Source organism: Nymphaea colorata, chromosome 1 (assembly GCF_008831285.2).
Source record: "Nymphaea colorata isolate Beijing-Zhang1983 chromosome 1, ASM883128v2, whole genome shotgun sequence".
Classification (NCBI taxonomy): Eukaryota; Viridiplantae; Streptophyta; class Magnoliopsida; order Nymphaeales; family Nymphaeaceae; genus Nymphaea; species Nymphaea colorata.
The window spans coordinates 8623425-8642741 of record NC_045138.2 but is presented as its reverse complement, the minus strand read 5'-3'; the positions used below and the strand labels follow the sequence as shown (position 1 = coordinate 8642741).

At 38.3% G+C, this 19317-nt stretch overlaps 1 protein-coding gene across 1 annotated transcript; it reads right to left on the bottom strand.

Moving 5' to 3' along the window:
• Positions 1-5188: 5188 nt before the first annotated feature.
• LOC116260481 (HIPL1 protein-like) lies at positions 5189-18209 on the bottom strand. Its single transcript, XM_031638865.2, has 7 exons — positions 17586-18209; positions 17312-17469; positions 9040-9825; positions 8722-8938; positions 7464-7642; positions 5943-6184; positions 5189-5814 (listed from the first exon to the last, which is right to left on the bottom strand). Exons 1-7 carry the CDS (start codon positions 17683-17685, stop codon positions 5415-5417), a joined length of 2082 nt encoding a protein of 693 aa, XP_031494725.1. The 5' UTR covers positions 17686-18209; the 3' UTR covers positions 5189-5414.
• Positions 18210-19317: the final 1108 nt, after the last annotated feature.

The window sequence follows — 19317 nt, the reverse complement described above, 5'->3', positions numbered from 1 at the left end:
ATATAAAACAAATGAAGTTTTTTAAAATTTACATATAAATTTTTTTAAAAAAAAGAAAAAAGAATTTGATGTGGAGCCCATGCCCAAGCTGGGCCTACCTTGGCTTCGCCGCTGCAGAGAGTCACATCTTTAACTTTAGACCAATTGCCCTTGAAAACAGTATTTTTAAATATGGTTTTTCGTATGAGAAAGATTTTGCCATAGCTGTCAAGGTGCTTTCTTGGGACAAAGGAGCATTCATCATAGCTTCCTACTGGCACACGAGATGGTCTACGCGATGTCTCAAGACAGAAGCCCATGTATAGGTATTAAGATGGATCTTTCTAAAGCATCCGAGCAGGTTAGTTGGAGGTTCTTGAGGCCTGCTATGTCACATCTCCGATTTCATCCAGTTTAGATTGATCCAATTATGGTTTATGTCGCTTAGTGTTTCTTATGTTGTGATGATGGCTTCTCAGGGAAGTGATTATTTGGATACGACCCGTGGTCTTAGCCAAGGCGATTCTCTGTCACCCTATCTGTTTCTTTTAGTAGTGGAGATGTTCTTTAAATCTTTGCAAGCTGCTGTTGTGGGCAAGTCCCTCTTCATGCCGAAGCTGGATAACAGAGTGGAGGGTGTCGTCTCCACAATTTATGTCGATGATCTGATGCTTTTCCTCAGAGCTCACCCATACCATTGACACGTACTGGAAGTTATCATTTCCAACCTCGAATACGGTGCTAGTATGAAAATAAATAGAGACATATCTCTCTTCTTTCCATTTCGCCCTGCTGATCGTGATGTTTCTTATATTACTCATCAATTTGGTTGGCAACAAGGGTTTTTTCCCACTACTCATTTGGGTCTTCCCTTACGTCCGGAAAATCTGGGAAAGTTTGTTTGGGATTCAGTTCTCCTTAAAATGCAGAATAAATTAAGCTTGCGGAAAGGGAAGCTTTTATCCTATGTTGGCCAAATATGTCTTATTAAATCAGTCTTGACTGCTCTTCCTGCTTATTGGGCATCAGTTATTAAATGTTCATCCTCTGTCATTAAGTGCATGGAAAGCATAATGAAAAAGTTTTTGTGGGGTGATCAAGATGATAAAGGCAAACTCCATCTCATCTCCTGGCATATTCTTTCATTGCCTATAAAAGAAGGTGGTATTGGCATTAATGAAATTAGCACTCCTAATTTAGCTTTCTTGCCTTGGGTTGCTCTTATTCAGCCAGATCTTTGGGCCAGATTATGTACATGGAGCTCTCATCTTGGGGGTAATCTTGCCCCTTTGTGGCATGACATAATAGTTGAATGGAAGAAGATTAAAAATGATGTTTGTTGGGTCGTTCACAATGGTGAGTTGGCCAAAATCTGGTATGATCCATGACATGATGGTATCCTTTTAAATTCAGTCCATCCTTAGCATTATGGAGATGTGGAATCCCTTCGAGATAAATGTATCGAGGAGGTTCTCTCCATGGACAGTAATAGTAAGGAGAGGTGGGGACCTCTTCAAAATATATATGATCTGACCTATGCTGCTGATTTTCTAAGTTGTAAATGTACTTTGAAGCCATTACATCTCAAAGACAAATATGGGAACATGTTAGGGTGCGGGGGACTGAGGTGAAATGGACATGCGATCTTTGGCAATCTACGAGTCTCCTTCGAGCACGTTGGTTTTCTTATGTTCGGAGTTTTCATAGGCCCCCTAGAGAAAAATGGACTCAGAGAATGGGTCTCCTGCTTGCATCTCAATGCAGGTTATGCAGCAGACTTATGGAGGATGACACTCATTTGTTTTTTTCTTGTTCTTTTGCTACATGCATTTGGAAACATATTTTATCCTGGTTGAAGGTTAGAGGGTTTATAACAAACAAGTGTGATAGGGCCTGGGATTGGTGGTGACGTAAAAGATTTTGCTGTAAGGAATTTTGTCAGTGTTGGGTTTTGTGCTTTAATGTTATTTTGTGGAAAATTTGAAGTTATAGAAACTTAGCTATTCATAAAGGCAATGTCAAACCCGTCACTGATGCAAAAAGGGAGGTTTGGAATTCATGCTGCGAACTGTTTCACAAACAGGAATGGCCAGATGCTGTTAAGATAGCTATCCAACACTGGCTCATGATTAAATCATTCTCCCCACACTGAAAAATCAAAGATATGTTGGGCTGCATAGTTGAAGTGGTGCTTACTGTTTTGTATGATGTTGGGCTGCATAGTTGAAGTGGTGCTTACTGTTTTGTATGGAGTTGACTGTTTTGTGCTGGGATATTATGGTTAGATGAGCATCCAATTATTAAAAAGCAGATGACTGGACGACATATTATGGACCAGATTAAAGTCAAACTTCTTTTCAGATCTTTTGTTAACGGAAATCTCTCTTGGAGTGGAGTTGCTCAAAATTCACTCTAACTCCCACTTCTGGAAGGATCATACGTTACCTCACCCCTTGTTCATAACTGCTTTAAATGTTAATGTGTACTGACTTTGTGTCAGTTAACTGTATATCCCTGCGCTTATGGAGCAGATGGCCATCAGAGCCTAGGCGGTTCTGTTTTTGCTTTAAAAAACCTTTTGTTTTTTTGTCTTGCAAATATTTTTCATTCTTGTATTCTTTTGCTTTTTAATGGAAGGGGAATACCCCTCCCTGACTTCATTGTAAGTGGGCAGAGGTTTGTTTATATTCCCTGCTGACAGTGGATGAATATGATCAACTCGAGGAAACCTTGAGCCGGTGGGTGGCTATAGTGTTGGCTCTGTTCAACAGTTCAAGGAACTTCTTTGCAGGTGGAAAGTGGATGTTCCATGGTTACAAAACTACGAGGACCAGTTGTTGTTGGACTGTCACCCTGTTGAGACATCAAATTTTGTTGCATGGTGGCAAAAAGTTAGGGAGGCTCATCTTGTTGAAACATGGAGGAAGTGGATTTGGCTGAAAGATGCCTCTCCAAGAGCAAATTGGCTCACCTGCTGATACGGACGACTTTGTACTGTACAGCTAAAAACAAGCTTTGATGAATGAGGACTCTCATTATGGAATCTTGTAAAGAAAGTGTGTGTCGATGCATTATTTTATAATTAAGGCTGGGCATAGAGTCAGGCTCGAACTGGGCCACAGTCTGTCATTCCGGCATGAGCTCGGCCTGACTACCCAAAGCCCAAGCCCAGGCTCTGCCCTGTGTGGTTAAAATAAAAGAATATATTTTTTAATATAAAATCATGTATAAATAAAAATTATAATAAAATATATATAAATCAATAAAATGATAGAAAAAGTAAGTTATCAGGTCAAGTCTTGCTGGCCTGACAACTTATTAGGTCGGGTCGGGCCGGTGCCCAATTTTCGGGCTTGGGCCTGAGTTGAAACCGGATATGGCGTACTCATTGGGTATCCGGCCGGCTCAGTGCTCAGCGTTATCCATAACAAGACTGAGTTCAATGTCTGGGATCTTCTGGAACCTCTGTCTGACCCTTGGTCTGACCTAAGTGATGGTGCTGCTTGTGTTTAGATTGTTAGAAGGCCTGGCCAGGGCCTGGCCAGTATGGAATTTATGAAGTTAAATCCCAGTGACCAGAATCCTTTTATATCAAGCCCTTCATTGCCAGTGGGAGGTTTCAATTAGCATCACGTGTTATTCTTGAAAATATCACCATATTAATGGAAAAATGGAAAAATAAAATGAAAAAAATCACAATTTTAGAAAAATAAAAGTCTAAATTTATCACGATTTTTTTACAATTTTTCCTACCTTTTTATGTTTATTTTTTTTAACAGTAATATTAGCATTGATTCCATTTTAAACTTAAATTAAAATTATTTTTTCATTATTTTTATCATCATTTAAACATCCTTTGTATCACTTCCATCTAGTTTTAATTATGTCTTCTTATTAAGTTCTTATTTATTTTATTTTTCTCTAATGTTTAGAAATTTTATAATTTTTTAAAATTTGCTGTGCTTTTCTAGAGATTTTTTGGATAAAGAAAAAAAAAACTTTGCCAAAAAAATACCCTAAAAAAACCTTGCCATTAAAGTCGAGAATGATATTTGCGGCAATGGTTTCAAGAATATGAAGCGCTAGAAAGAGTGCTTGAGTGGGTTCCTGCCCGCTACGGCAGGAGGGTTATTCTCGTCTCAAATCAGAGACATTGGCTTCTACGGATTCTGTCATGCTTGGAAGGCAAAAGTCCATTGTTCGTGGGTTTTAATCTGATCAATAAATTTTTGCAGGTGTTCCGTATTGTTAGGTCAGAACCTGCGATGGATGGGATCTCTGTTTGCTTTTTGTGCTTAGGAAATCTCTGTCATTTCTACGCTTCTCTTTTTCCTTTTCTTTCTTCACCGTTTGTTGTTCTTTTAATTCTTTGTTCAGGATAATTTTTTAATTAATAAATTGGTTCGAGGCCTATCATCCAGCAGGTGGTTTGCTTTTTTTTTTAGTCTCCTTGAGATTATATACAATTACTTTCTTGCGATGTTCAGTTAATTTGAAGTTCATGCACGAAGCCAGATAAACTTCGACTCCGACTGATAAACCTCTTGATCCTTACTACCAATGGAAGAATCTTTCTTTTTGTATTGCTTTTCCTGGAATTCATTCCCAATTGTGCCAAGCAAAATGGGCCTTAGGGTAAAATAACTGATATTTTACCAGTAGCTGAGAACTACCAAGGTTAAGATGTACTGCGTTGAGTGCATCAAGGCTGTTTTAACAGTCTCACTTTTAGTCAATCCTGGATTTTCTTGAGATAGAGAGAGAGAGAGAGAGAGGAGCTCCAATGAGCCTGCTGGAGATCTCCACTTCCATACAATTGAAAAATAACCAAAAAAGGTGCAGACTATGCAATGGATGTGGATCTCCAATCTGCTCGCATGATACACTATTGAAGGAGAAGAAAAATGATAGAACCAGGGACCTATGAAAAGGGAACTACAGTGGGAAAAAAAAAAGGAAAAACATTTCAATAATATAGGCTGAGTATTAAGGTACTGAACTTCTGTTCTCTCCAGAGAAAAGGAAGGGAGAATAATTGAATCTGTTGGACGAAGCTCCGTATGCTGAAATTGAAAATCTACAATTGGTTGTCTTTTCATGTTCTGGAATTGAGTTTATTGAAAAATTCATCAACATTGAATTTGGTCTTTTGTTCAAAAATCACGGGAAGACGCATCAGAACTTCATCGATTTGGTGTACAAGGAAATATGTTTAACCACAATCCAATTCGATGTAAGCTTGCAAACATTTTACACCAAAAGTATTCTACAAAATGAAAACATGTAACAGACCAGGCTCACAAAAATGACAGGTACCGAATGAAGCAGCATACGCTAGACCTTCTGCAGTTACAGAGTGAACTGCTTTTCACAAGATATAGCTATTGGCCATCGACAAATCATACCGCAGCTTGGAAAAATGACACTTCTCAGAGTCAAGAAATCAAAACTGCAAGCAGGAATACGCATATCAAGATGATGGCCTTCTTTACAAATCCAAATTGCCCTTTTGCTGAAGATGATGATGGAGATGGAGCAGAGTTTCCACTTGATGGTGTGACAACTTCCTTTGAGCATGTGTAGTTGCAGCGACTGGGAGGGACCACCCTGTATACTCCATTGTTGGTCAAGAGGTAGATATCCTTGCTGTTATCTTCTCCAAATGAGTAGATTATACCCACAGTTGGCAGGGGATTTCCTGATGTGTATGTACAGGATATCGGAGAGTCAGCAGCACAGTTGAAGGGAATCATGGTATTATTGAACTTCCCACTCCCACTTGGGTTTTCAATACTTGCCCATAGTGCTGATGCATATAAATCTGCATACAAGTACCTGACATTCGCCATACAATAATAGTATAGGGATCAAAACAAAGCATCCATTGTCAGGATCCAGGAAACAAAAGGATTTGTTTAATTTACTTAATTCAATCACTATGTAAGTGCCTTTGTTTTACTTACCTTCCATACATACAGGGATCCGTGTTAGACCTATAGTAATATCCACCAATTATTGAGGCAGAACCTTCATTCTTATTGATAGAAGAATGGTTATAACCCATTAGAGGTGGTATTGCTTGTATGGTACTAGCACTTGTATTCCCTAGGGAACCTGGTAGAGGATCGTAAAGATATGGGCCCTCGTAAACACGCCATCCATAGTTTCCACCTTTAGTTACCAGATCAACCTCTTCATATTGTTCCTTCAAGTCAGATCATAACAGCTTTTTAGTCATATCAGTTAATTAAAATATTAGAACATTTGGTTACCAGCAAATTCAATCACCATTCTGGGTCTCAGTTAAGATTAGAAGTTCATCAAAGCTGTCCCAGTTTACATAATCTATTTCAGGGTTTTGGGGTCCAGGCAGGTGAAAATGAAAGAAAGTGAAGAAAAATATTCACCGCAATCATGTCCCATTTTTCTTAAAATTAAACATGTACCAGTACAACAGCTTGAAATGAGATACTCAGCTAACGGAAGTAAACTTTCATTTTTAATATCTACAGTTAAATTTCACTACCACACTTGTCTATTGTTAAATGAGTTTTAACCACCTCTGTCAACATAAAATTAAGCTTTCAAAGTGTTCCATAATGTACATTATAGCATTCCAGATTGATTGTTTTTAAACATGAGCATATTCACAAATTTAAGTACTGATTCCACTTAATTCGACTATATAGAAATATGCTTCTCAATACTTCTAGTTCATCTAAAAGAGATCAAAACAAAACAAAGACATGAGCATGCGCCATTCAACAGCCATCACTAGATACCCCTGTATAAGATTTAATGCCCAGGCAAAAGGATTAAAGTTGAAAAATTATAAACAGTCTAGTCATCGATGTCCGAGTCCTGATCAGCAGCTCATATCTAGTGATCGAGTCATTGAAAAACAACTACATTCAAGAAGAACGTTGTGTACTTATGCAACATTATGACCTTATCAATGTGGAGTATTTTTTTTGCTTTATCATGCTCCTTAGACCAATTGTTTATGATCATTTTTCAGCATCGCATCTGATTTTGCTAGTTAGTCAGATCTAGTTCCTATTAGTCAACATGCAGTACTACATGTGCAGCTTAGAAATTTTCAACATTTTTTATACTATCACAATGAAGATTGAAGAATATGCTTCAATGAATGTGAACTAGTAACTGAAAATATCTGAAATAAACCTAATTAAATTTTCAGCATAGTTAGTAAATGAATTAGGTTGTCAAGCTTTGAGCATTAAGTGTAGTCACAAAGCCGATAGAATAGGTTTTTCAGCAATTCACAGAAATTTTAATACATTTAATTAATCTGTTAATCCAAAAGGGAAGAGAGAAAAAACACTAAAAAAAAGAAAAGCTATTGAAAGTTTTTGCGCACTTTCAGTTCAAAAACAACAGCAAGAATATATATTTGACTGCAATACAAAAGAGTGATGACTGCAGACACATAGAACAGATCTTAGAAAGTTGTAACATGCAACCTGGCCAACATCTGCGCAGAGAAAGTATGGAGGCCTTTTGGAATCAAAACTGCATCTCCATGGATTTCTAAACCCAAGGGCCCATATTTCAGGTTCCAACTCATTATCTTCAGAAAATGGATTGTCTTTTGGAACTGAATAATTTCCCCATAGACCTTGCTGTGATATCTCAGTTGCACCTGCAGAGGCATAAGAACGAAGAAAACTGTTACATAAGGAAATTAATCTTTCCTATAAAGAAGTCATTTTGAACTATTGTATGCATTACCAGAAAAAAAAAAAGAGTTTGCCAAATATCTTTTACTCAATTAGACACACAAAGTAACTTTAGGATGGATGTCGATTAGACGCACAAAGTAACTTCAGGATGGATGTCAATTAGACACAAGTAACTACTGAAGGAACTACTAAAATAATTTTCCTTGTAATCATTTCTTGAATACATGTTAATAATTTTTCCGATGTTTGATATCAATGCACTTGATTGTCATGGAATCCTTTAAACAAATACACCTTGTTTAACAGCAAAGACACTTTTTTCTAAATATTTGTGAGTCCAGTTATGTGCACTCTTGGAAAAATAAGTGCCTATACCCAAGAAAGCAACTAATAGAAAAGTACTTCTTTATGATGGGAAGACAAAGAATGACAGCCAGGAAGGCAGAAACAAACAAGTAGGAAGCACATGTACATTGCAAGAAACTAGAACTTTTCCATAGACATACCAACCACATTAACATGCCTAAGCACCCATTCGGCAGTTGGAACACTAGAACTAGGTGTCCATGAATCTACCCCAAAGATTGGGGTAAATTCATGGAATGCTCACAAAGTGTTCCATTTGCCAAACGGGCTCTAAGATGTTATTGCTATGATATCCATGCAATCTGCTGATCTTACCTATGCAGCTTAACACCATCAATATAAAAATCAGAATCAGATTGATCAGGATGTTGTTTTGGCAAATTGGCAGTTCAGTGGTTCAGCTGAATCAGTTGTGAGTTGGTGAAAACATTATTATACTTTTCTAAAAAGGTAAATAGAAAATATAAAATAATTAAAAATAAGAAATTGAACACCATTTTAATCATGGTTAAGATTTAAAAAATTAAAAAATGAACAGCATGCGAACATATTACCCTCCCCACAACCCAAAAGCCAATGAATCTAATTGGTTTTCCACCAGTTCTATTTCAATCAGCTGATTCAAGCCAATTTATATAATACTGCTTAGTACAGAATTAGACTTAGAACTCACTTGGGATCTTATCAACATCAAGACGCATGATCTTTCCGAGCAAAGATTTTTTGTTTTGAGCAAAATTGTTTGGATCACCCCTACTTCCACCATCACCCATCATGAAGTACAAGTACTTGTCTGCTGGACCAAAGAGAACCTGACCACCATGATGAGAAGTATAGGGAAGTCCCATAGTAAATGTTCTCCTCACTTCCAATGGATTAGCAGATTTTGCCTAGAAAAAAAAAAAAAAAAGAGTAACATAAAAATCTATACCAAAAGAATGCATTTGCCCAGCTATACTATATAGTTTATGTCCAAAAAAATTATTTATACCTCCGAAGGTGATTGCTGGCCAGTTTTTGCAGAATATTCTGCAACAACACTGCCAAATTGGCATGGCATGGCACCATTTTCAGAAACTAATTTAGAAGGATCACAATCAACTGCAGAATTACATGCACATCTTCCAGAACATCCAGCTGACTTAGATTTGTCACAGTTGTAAGAAACAAAAAAACGTCCATTATTAACAAAATCTGGATGGAATGCTATTCCCATTAGTCCAAACTCTGAATCAAAGTGCACGATGTCAGTTATATCAAGAAAGGGGTTAGACTCATCAAGCTGAATTGTTTCACCAGAACCAGCTTTAGGAATTGTTGCCAGCCAAATTTTTCCAGCTTGGTTGGATAGAAACACACGATTGCTACCATCAGGATGAGCTGCCATGTTCAGATAAGAACCATTCCCGATTTTCTCGATGCAAAGGCCCTTTGGAGGTGAATCCACAACACTATCTAGTGTTACTTGAGATCCAGCGAAACAGACTTGTTGATCACCAGAAGACCCACCAAAAGCAACACAAAAATCCTTCTCTGACTGCCAAAAGTCAGTGAGTTTGGTTGAACTGGCATTGACTGTGGGTCCTCCTTTAAGTGAAGTTGCAAAAGGTGAGTTCATAATGGGTACATTTTGACATTTCTTCCAGACATTGGAACAGAAATCGCTTGTAGCATTAGTTGACTGAGTTGAATCTTTTGAAACAGTTCCATTGCACAAAGCAGGAAGGGTGTACTGTGAATTTATCCTAAACAGTTCACCGGAGAATTGATCACATTTCTGCAGAACAAGCAAAAATTAGAAGCAGTAAGTCAATATCATCAATTACATAAGTTTGTCATGGAACAGACTCATTTCACGAAGATCGCTAAGAACCAAACATGATTTTTCAAGTAAAAGACTCTAGGATTTGTTAAAATATAAATCCTTCACCAGCACGTTGAAGAGGAGTCTCTTGGGATTCCACCTCCTTGTAGAATGTGTTAAAATATTTAATGTCCTTGTAACATGTGAAGAGTCTCCTAGGATTCTATGTTATAGTTAATATCCTTGTTATATGGGAAGTCTCCTAGGATTCTATGTTGTAGTTAATATCCTTGTAATATGTGAAGTCTCTTAGGTTTCTATGATGTAATTAATGTCCTTGGAGCTTGTGAAATCTCCTAGGATTCTACGATTGGAGACTCTTAGAATTCTGAAAATGAGATTATAAATAGAGGCCGTGCAAACCATTTTGGCTACGGCTTCTTCTCCTCAGTTTCTTCTTGTTTTCATTCTCTCTCTCTCTCTCTCTCTCTCTCTCTCTCTATCTTCCTGCGTGAGTGCTGTTTTCGGGTTACAGATATTGGTGCTACATTTCTATCATGGTATCAGAGCGCCAGGTTACGTTATCTCTACCAAACGAAATGCCCAAACAGGTCTGATCTGGTTAGAACTCTTTTCTCATCTTGTCTCTATCCTGAATTTACTTTTCTCTTGCGCAATTCTTGTTCCTTTTTCTTCTTGCTTACCAAGGACACATCTTGTTATATCGTGTCTTCTTTCCCTCTCATCTTCTACCTATATACCATTCCTTTCTGCTGTCATGGAAAACCTTTCGCATTCTGGCATGTCCTCAAGTTTTCTTCCTCACCTTATTACCGAAAAACTCAACCATGAGAATTATCTGATCTGGAAAAGGCAAATCATGCCTTTCATAAGAAGTCAAGGCCTCTTTGGACATCTCGATGGTTCAACAAAGGCTCCACCAATATCCGTCTTACAGGAAATAAAAAATGAGGCAGGAGAAGTTATTGCTGTTCATGAAGACAACAATCCTGAACATGCTATGTGGATGAGACGTGATCAAAGTCTGGTTGTGTATATTTTGTCCACTTTATCTCAACAAGTGTTACTTTCAGTTTCTGATGATTGTACTGCAGAAGAATTATGGGAAACCCTTGCTGATACCTTTTCCCAAATATCAGAAGCTCGAATTATGTACTTAAAGAAAGAATTTCAGAATTTGAGCAAAGGTTCAACGTCTATCATGGATTATTTGGGGCGTATTAAGGCCGTCGCAGACCAACTTGCTGCCTCAGGGAATAACATTTCTGATAAGGAAAAGGTGCAGCAAACCTTGAATGGACTTGGGCATGATTATCATGCTTTTATTACAGCTCTTGAGGTCCTTCCTGTTCTGCCTTCCTTCAATGAACTACAAGGTAAACTTCTCCAACATGAAATGAATATGAAAAGAGTCATTGAAAGGACTGATCAAGGGAACTCCCAAAATGTGTTGGCTATGAATGTAAAGTTTGGTAAGAGCCATGGGAACTCCAACCATGGTGGTCGTGGCATTCTACCAACACCACATAACCAAGGTATGTCTCCTTTGGATACTTCAAGAAAAATACCAATTTGTTTTCAGTGCAACAAGAAAGGACACATGAAGGCACAATGTTGGTTTAATCCTCAAAATAAAAACAAAGGGGTAAGACATGATTATAAACAAGGAGGACAAAGTTCTAAATCCACCGCTGAAGATATGCAACAGCTATTGATGGCCGCATTCTCAAAGATGACTATAAAGCAAAATGAGCAGGGAGAATGGTTCTTGGATTCAGGTGCAGCTACCCATGTGACAGGAAATGCAGGTAAATTGACTAACTTATCCCCTCATTACGGTAGAAGTTGCATTATAACAGGTGATGGAAAATCTCATCCTATTACACATATTGGAAATGCACATATTCCATTGTCATCCTCGTCTCTATCACTGTCTAATGTTGTTCTTGCTCCCAATATAAAAAAGAACATCATATCCATTTCTAAACTCATTGATGATACAAGCTCTTCTGTTGAATTCACACCTTCTTCTGTCTATGTCAAGGACCTCCAAACGAAGAAAATGTTCGCTAGAGGGGAGCGTCAAGGGAATATGTACGTCCTCAAGGAATGTCTACCCAAGGATTCATCCACTTTTGATATAGGATTGAAGACATTTTCTCTTTCTCATAATGCGTCATCAGTGCCAAGTTCTTGCCATTTTCAATCAAAAGTAAGGGGCCCTAACCAATTTTTGGAGTCTGATTTGTGGCATAGTCGGCTAGGACACTGTGGTCGACATTTCATTGAAAAACTTGTCACAGATAGTCTCATTCCAAGATCAAGTTTACCTCTTACTTCAAGTGTCAAAAAATGTTCAAGTTGTGGACTTTGTAAGAGTCATATTTTACCTTTCCATAATATAAATCAAAGGGCTTCCAAACCTTTTGAAACTATTTTTTCTGATGTATGGGGGCCAGCCCCTATTGATTCCATGTCTGGGTCAAGATATTATATCTTATTCATTGACTCTTATTCACGTTTCACCTGGATTTACTTCATGAAACACAAATCAGAAGTACCTCACATATTTTGAAACTTCTATGCCATGATTCAAACTAAATTTTCATCCAATGTGGTGCATTTTCAATGTGATGGAGGGGGAGAATATTCATCGCTTGATTTTATTGAATTTCTACGTGAAAAAGGGATAACTGGACAAATTTCCTGCCCTTACACACCACAACAAAATGGTGTAGTTGAGCGGAAACATCGACATATAGTTGAAAGCGCCATGAGCATGATGCATGATACTAATGTGCCCATTTCCTTGTGGACTGAAGCCTTCCATACTGCTGTATACATAATAAATTGTTTGCCTATGACACTCTTGATGTCTAAATCGCCATATTTTACACTCTTAGGCAAACAACCTGATTGCAAGAACTTGAAGGTTTTTGGTTGTGTATGCTATGTTCACGTTGATGCTGCCTTGAGGAACAAGTTTCAAGACAAAGCTATTCAATGTAGATTCGTTGGATATGCTGATGAATATAAAGGTTTTCGATGCTATGATCCAACAACTAAACGTATCAAAACTTCAAGAAATGTCATTTTTGATGAACATAGTTTTGATAATACAAATGAAATGCCTATGACCATTGAATCTTATGATCCCTGGACCAGTACACAGTTATTCAATGCAGATCCTGTTATAGAAAATGATGTGCCTCAAAGTGAAGATTCAGAGAGAGCAATACAACCGTCGGATATAGCTCAAAGTGAAAATCAAGAAGATCCAACACAGTCATTAAGTCATCACGAAAACAATAATGAACAGAGCAACGATGCACATCGGTATTCGGGTCTTATCTACAGTCGACGACTAAGGGACAGAGATGCTCACAGTGAAGAAGACAACATGCCCCACCTTAGAAGATCCCAACGCATTCGTCATCCCATTCACAGGTGGGTTAGCTATGATTCTTTATCACTTGATTTTCAGTTATTCATGGCAAAAGTTGGCAAGGAGGAAGAACCTACTTCATTTGATGAAGCATCAAAATCACATCATTGGAGAAAGGCTATGAAAGAAGAAATGGATGCCTTGCATGAATGTGGAACATGGGAGATCGTTCCGAGGCCACACGAAAAGAACGTAGTGGGCTCCAAATGGGTATACAAAATTAAATACAAACCTGACGGCAGCATAGAAAGACACAAAGCAAGGTTAGTAGCAAAAGGGTTTACACAACAATATGGAGAAGATTATGATGAGACATTCAGCCATGTGATCAAAATGGGAACAATTCGCGTGATTATATCATTGGCAGTTGAATATGGATGGAGACTACATCAAATGGACGTGAAGAATGCTTTTCTTCATGGTGATTTAAGGGAGGAAGTATATATGGAACAACCTCCAGGATACACGAAAGGAGACTCTCATGCATGGGTTTGCAAACTAAGAAAATCTATTTATGGACTTAAACAGGCCTCACGTTCGTGGTTTGACAGTTTCTCTTGCAAGATTCAAGAATGTGGTTTTCGGAGATGTCCTCTAGATCACTCTCTTTTCATTTATCGAAAGGAAAACATATTTACTTTACTTCTTATATATGTTGATGATATTGTTATCACAGGCAATTCAGAAAAACACATAGAAGAAGCTAAAGTTTTGATGATGCAAAACTTCAAAATGAAAGAGCTTGGTGATTTACGATTCTTTCTTGGAGTGGAGATTGATAGGCACAATAATCGCCTCACATTGACACAACAGAAATACACGTTGGATTTGTTGAAAAAGTCAGGTATGTCTGATTGTAAGCCTGTTGGAACTCCTAGTGTTCTAAATCAAAGACTAAGTGCTCAAGATGGGGAGTTATATGAAGATCCTACGCAATATCGAAGTATTGTTGGGGCACTTCAATATCTTACATTTACTAGACCAGATATTATATATGCTGTGAATCAAGTATCCCAATTTATGCATGCACCTAGAGATACTCACATGGATGCTGTCAAAAGAATATTAAGATATCTTAAAGGGACAGCAAGAGATGGCTTAGTTTATGGTAAGAGTGAAAATATAACTACTGGACATCAACTTATGACATTCACAGATGCAGATTGGGCTGGAGATCCCGATCAAAGAAAGTCCATTTCTGGTTTTTGTATTTTCATTGGACGTAATCTTGTGTCTTGGAGTTGTCGAAAGCAAAAGGCAGTAGCAAGATCCAGCACTGAAGCTGAATACAGATGCATGGCTGCAGGTACTGCTGAAGTTACATGGGTTAGACATTTGCTAGAAGACATTGGAGAAAAGATTAAAACATCAATGTTAATGTGCGATAATCAAAGCGCTATTAACATTGCCTTTAATCCCGTACAACATGGTCGAACAAAGCACATTGAGATTGATCAACACTTTGTTAGACAAAAGGTGGAAGACAAGGAAATTCAGCCTATTTATGTTCGTACAGATGAACAAGTTGCAGACTTATTTACAAAAGGATTAACAAAGGAACGATTCTGGTTTCTAAAAGGCAAGTTGTACATGGTGCAAAACCATGCACAACTTGAGGGAGGGTGTTAAAATATAAATCCTTCACCAGCACGTTGAAGAGGAGTCTCTTAGGATTCCACCTCCTTGTAGAATGTGTTAAAATATTTAATGTCCTTGTAACATGTGAAGAGTCTCCTAGGATTCTATGTTATAGTTAATATCCTTGTTATATGGGAAGTCTCCTAGGATTCTATGTTGTAGTTAATATCCTTGTAATATGTGAAGTCTCTTAGGTTTCTATGATGTAATTAATGTCCTTGGAGCTTGTGAAATCTCCTAGGATTCTACGATTGGAGACTCTTAGAATTCTGAAAATGAGATTATAAATAGAGGCCGTGCAAACCATTTTGGCTACGGCTTCTTCTCCTCAGTTTCTTCTTGTTTTCATTCTCTCTCTCTCTCTCTCTCTCTCTCTCTCTCTCTCTCTCTATCTTCCTGCGTGAGTGCTGTTTTCGGGTTACAGATATTGGTGCTACATTTCTATCAGGATTAACCGTGAAATTGTAATTGACTATATTTAGCAACACCATACAGAAGCATATCCATCAAAGAGTTAATATGCAAATGGTTGCAGGCTGCATTTAACAAGGTTAGATCTTCTTACACATAAGTTGGATTCACAAAAGCATTAAGAAAGTATGTTACAAAGTTACAAACATGGGTAATAGAACGCTCTCTATCAAAATACACCATCAAAGATATGACTTTCCCTCCGAAGTGTTTCCCATGAGATTATAGTTCTCTTCCTTCCCACTACTTCCCAAAGATGTGTCAAATTGAGACAACATACCCATTTTATGTTGAATTTATCTCTTCATTGCATTTCATCTCTTCTTCCTGTTAGGTTTCTAGACTGAAAACAGGATATACATTATATCAGCTGCTACAAGGTTAGAGAGTGCTAAGATGCAATGGATTTAGAGAAGTTAAACACCAACTACAAGTGAGATCAGATCACAATACAAGTCATGATGATTAGAAGGCAGTAGGAAGATAAACTTTTAGGTTTTATAGCATGCAGTGTACTTCCATGGTGTGGTATCAGATCTTGATGTGGAAAAGTGTCCCCTAAGCAGAAGATTCTGCAAGTTGAAGGTTAGATAAGCACAAAGATAAACGAACTATGAACTATGCAAATGCATTTTAAGTTCTTATACTTAATTAATAATAGAAGAAATTCACATTTCCCTCTAGTTAGAATATAGATAACATTAAGAGGGAAGACTCATCCTCTAAATTTGACATGAAGGACCTTGGTAAGTTATGTTGTGCTTAAGGTATGCAAGCTTGATACAGGAAATCATGCTAGCATGGTCCTAGGTCATCCTTGGAAGGCTATGGTCACACCAATCAAGGTTTAGCAAACCTAAAACTCGAATCCACTCATAAATGATCCAACTCCATTTTTTGATCAGATGTCTTTTTTCATTGTTACGCTCGTTAATTAATTTTGGTCTAAATAAACGAAACACAAAGTAAAGCTAACAATCTGTCCTTATATCTTTGTACACTCTATCAAGGGAAAAAGATATGGTAAACTCTGGTGAGGACTGAGAGTTCAGAATACATCACAAAAAAAAGATCAATAGTATCAGTCCATAGTACTTCTGGACATCAAGTGATGAACAATGGTTCCACAGAAAGGTAACTGCAGATGAAACTTTACTTAGCGGACGGTCATTTCACAAATAGCATAATGTCCTTGATTCATTCATAAGGGGATGAAACAATTTTTTGAAGATGGCAATGAACTAAAATGCACTTTCTCCATCCCGTCTACTGCATCCAAAACTCACGACTTTATTATAACTTTCTCCTTGCCTAGACCGAAGCCCTTGAAGTATCTTATCCATACGACTCGTGAAAGCCAACCATTACCAACAGCCCTCTTGGTATTCAAGCAAAATACTGCTGCTTCATCTAGACCAGGGATCATTCCGCAGAACCCTACATATATTCTGAAAACCCAATCATACTTTCAGTACATGATAGAATAGGCAGAGGTATCAAAATTTAGAAACTTCATCCACCTTGAAGTACATGATATTTTATCATGAAATTAACGCCACAAGGACGCCTTTGTGTTTTCCTTCTTATGTGTATGACCAATATGGTGGTTTTCCTGAAAAACACTCGAAGCTTCAGAACACCACCTATGCATACCCAGAAATAAGACTGGAGACATCGATCTCAACTCATCTCGGCTTTGAAACAAAAGCAACACCAAAAAGAAAGAGAAAACGTCAAGGAGCATAGCACCTATGTGTTTCGCATGGCTAGAAAGGAAAGCAGTAACTTCTAAACTGCAACGACAGAAAGATAAACAAAGGAGGATCATTTCATTGACAGGATAACAAGTCAAGGACTGCATTTCAGTAAAGGATAGCCACCAACAGCGCAGAGAATCGATTTGACGACAGAGGAGCACGCCGGATCCGACACATTCATCGATTCAAATTGCTTCTTGAGGGCAGCGTCCTCTTTTGCATCACAGCAGACACTTCCGTTGTACGAACAGAAGGACAAAGGCGTCTTCGGTGGTAAAGGGGCCCCTGTCCCAGAGAAGCCATCAACAATCAACAAAACAAACCGCAGGCAAAAGTCCCAACATCCCCAAAAGAAGAAAAGAACAAGAAGGAAAAGAAGCGAATGCAGTAAGAATACCCACTCGAATCAGTGCAGAGTGGTATAGCAGCAGAACCCAAGAATGTGGAGATGAAGCAGAGGATGAAGAGAGCAAGACCCGTCATGTCAACTCTCCAAGCCATGGCTTTCCGCACCTGGGTAACACTATCCAAGGCCGTTTCTAATGTTGGCCTTGCTCAAAATTATTTATTCATTGACAGCTCCGTAGCAATGTGATCATTCTTAACCAATCATACAGGGGAGAGAAGACTTATAAAGATCATCTTCTTCTGGTTACGCCCGTGGGGCAGGCCAGGGATTTTTAGAAACAGGAGGCAGAAGGGCCAATTCTTTATTCAGTTGGGTGGAAGGTGGGTGTAACATTTTCCAAAGAGCACATCTCCCACATATACACTGACCAACAAGACTCTCTCTCTCTCTCTCTCTCTCTCTCTCTCTCTCTCTCTCTACTTTGGAACTTGCTTGCTGCTGTGGTCCCTCTTCCTCCATCGGCTGTTCAGATGGAAGTTGACTTCTCTCTCTCTCTCTCTCTCTCGCGTTTGTGAACAAGCAGCGTCACCCGCGAACACACATGAAGACAGGGCGGCCCAGCAGGCTGTAGCTTTTTTCACCATCGCTTCCCTTTTGCCTTTCGACGCAGGGAGAAGGTGAGCTCAATCAATGAGATGGAAGGATAAGGAGAGTTGGTAGGTGACGCAAGGGCAGGATGATGACGACGACGGAAGCCTCAAGCGACTCGGTCTGTCGGCCACATTCAAGCAGATCGGGATCGTCCAGATTCAAAACTTTTACAAGTTGAGGAGGGACTATACGGACATCTTTTTTCCTCTCTTTGATCAAATGTCTTTTTTCAGATTTCTTCATACGATAAAGAATTCGGTCTCAAAGGTGAGACACTCCACTGCCTGTACATTTGTCAATATAATCTTTCATTTTTCTGGCAAGTCAACATTTTAGTTGAAGTTAAAAGTCATCGGCGCATGGAAAAAAGCAAACCCTTGGGAACGAATAAAATGCACGATGGTTTTTGTAAAAAGAGAATCTCAATGGTTTTGCTTTTGAAACTCTACAGTTGACTCATTTTTCGAGCCTCTTTTGCTAAGTTATATGAATGTGGTCCGGAGACAGCGGACACAAAATCTTCTTTCTTGGTCATTGAATTCATCAGATTTTACAAATCGAAAGATACTGGCTGTTCAACGTTGACATTGAACAAGCACATGATTTACGATACATAATTCCCAAGATTTTGATGGTTTGCTTCGCAAAACACAACTTTAACACTAGCGAAGGAAGCTACAAATGTACTAATTCAATAACTTTAATGCTTTTATAGACATTTACATATATAAACAATCAAATAGATTAAACTGTTAATGTAAAAATAAATAAACTTTGTGAAGCTTGTGTGGGTAACTGCTTACATCAGTCACCATGTGGCTCTGCCACGGTTTTGAAGTATAGTTGACAAACTTGTGACTCGAACTCGAATAAACTAATGATCGAGTCATTGGGTTAGCAAGTTGACTCGTATATTCGGTCGAGTTTTAAAGCAACTTAAATTGGGTGAGTCATGGCCGAGTCAGGAGCAAGTCATGAATGGGTCGGGCCATTTTACCAATCTGAGTTGACTTTGGGTGATTCCCAAGCCAACTCGGTGGGTCAACCAAGTATGCTTTGGAGTTCTTTAGAAATAAAACAGTAATATTTTATTGATAATCATCTATAAACTGTTAGAAGGGAGAGGGTTGAGG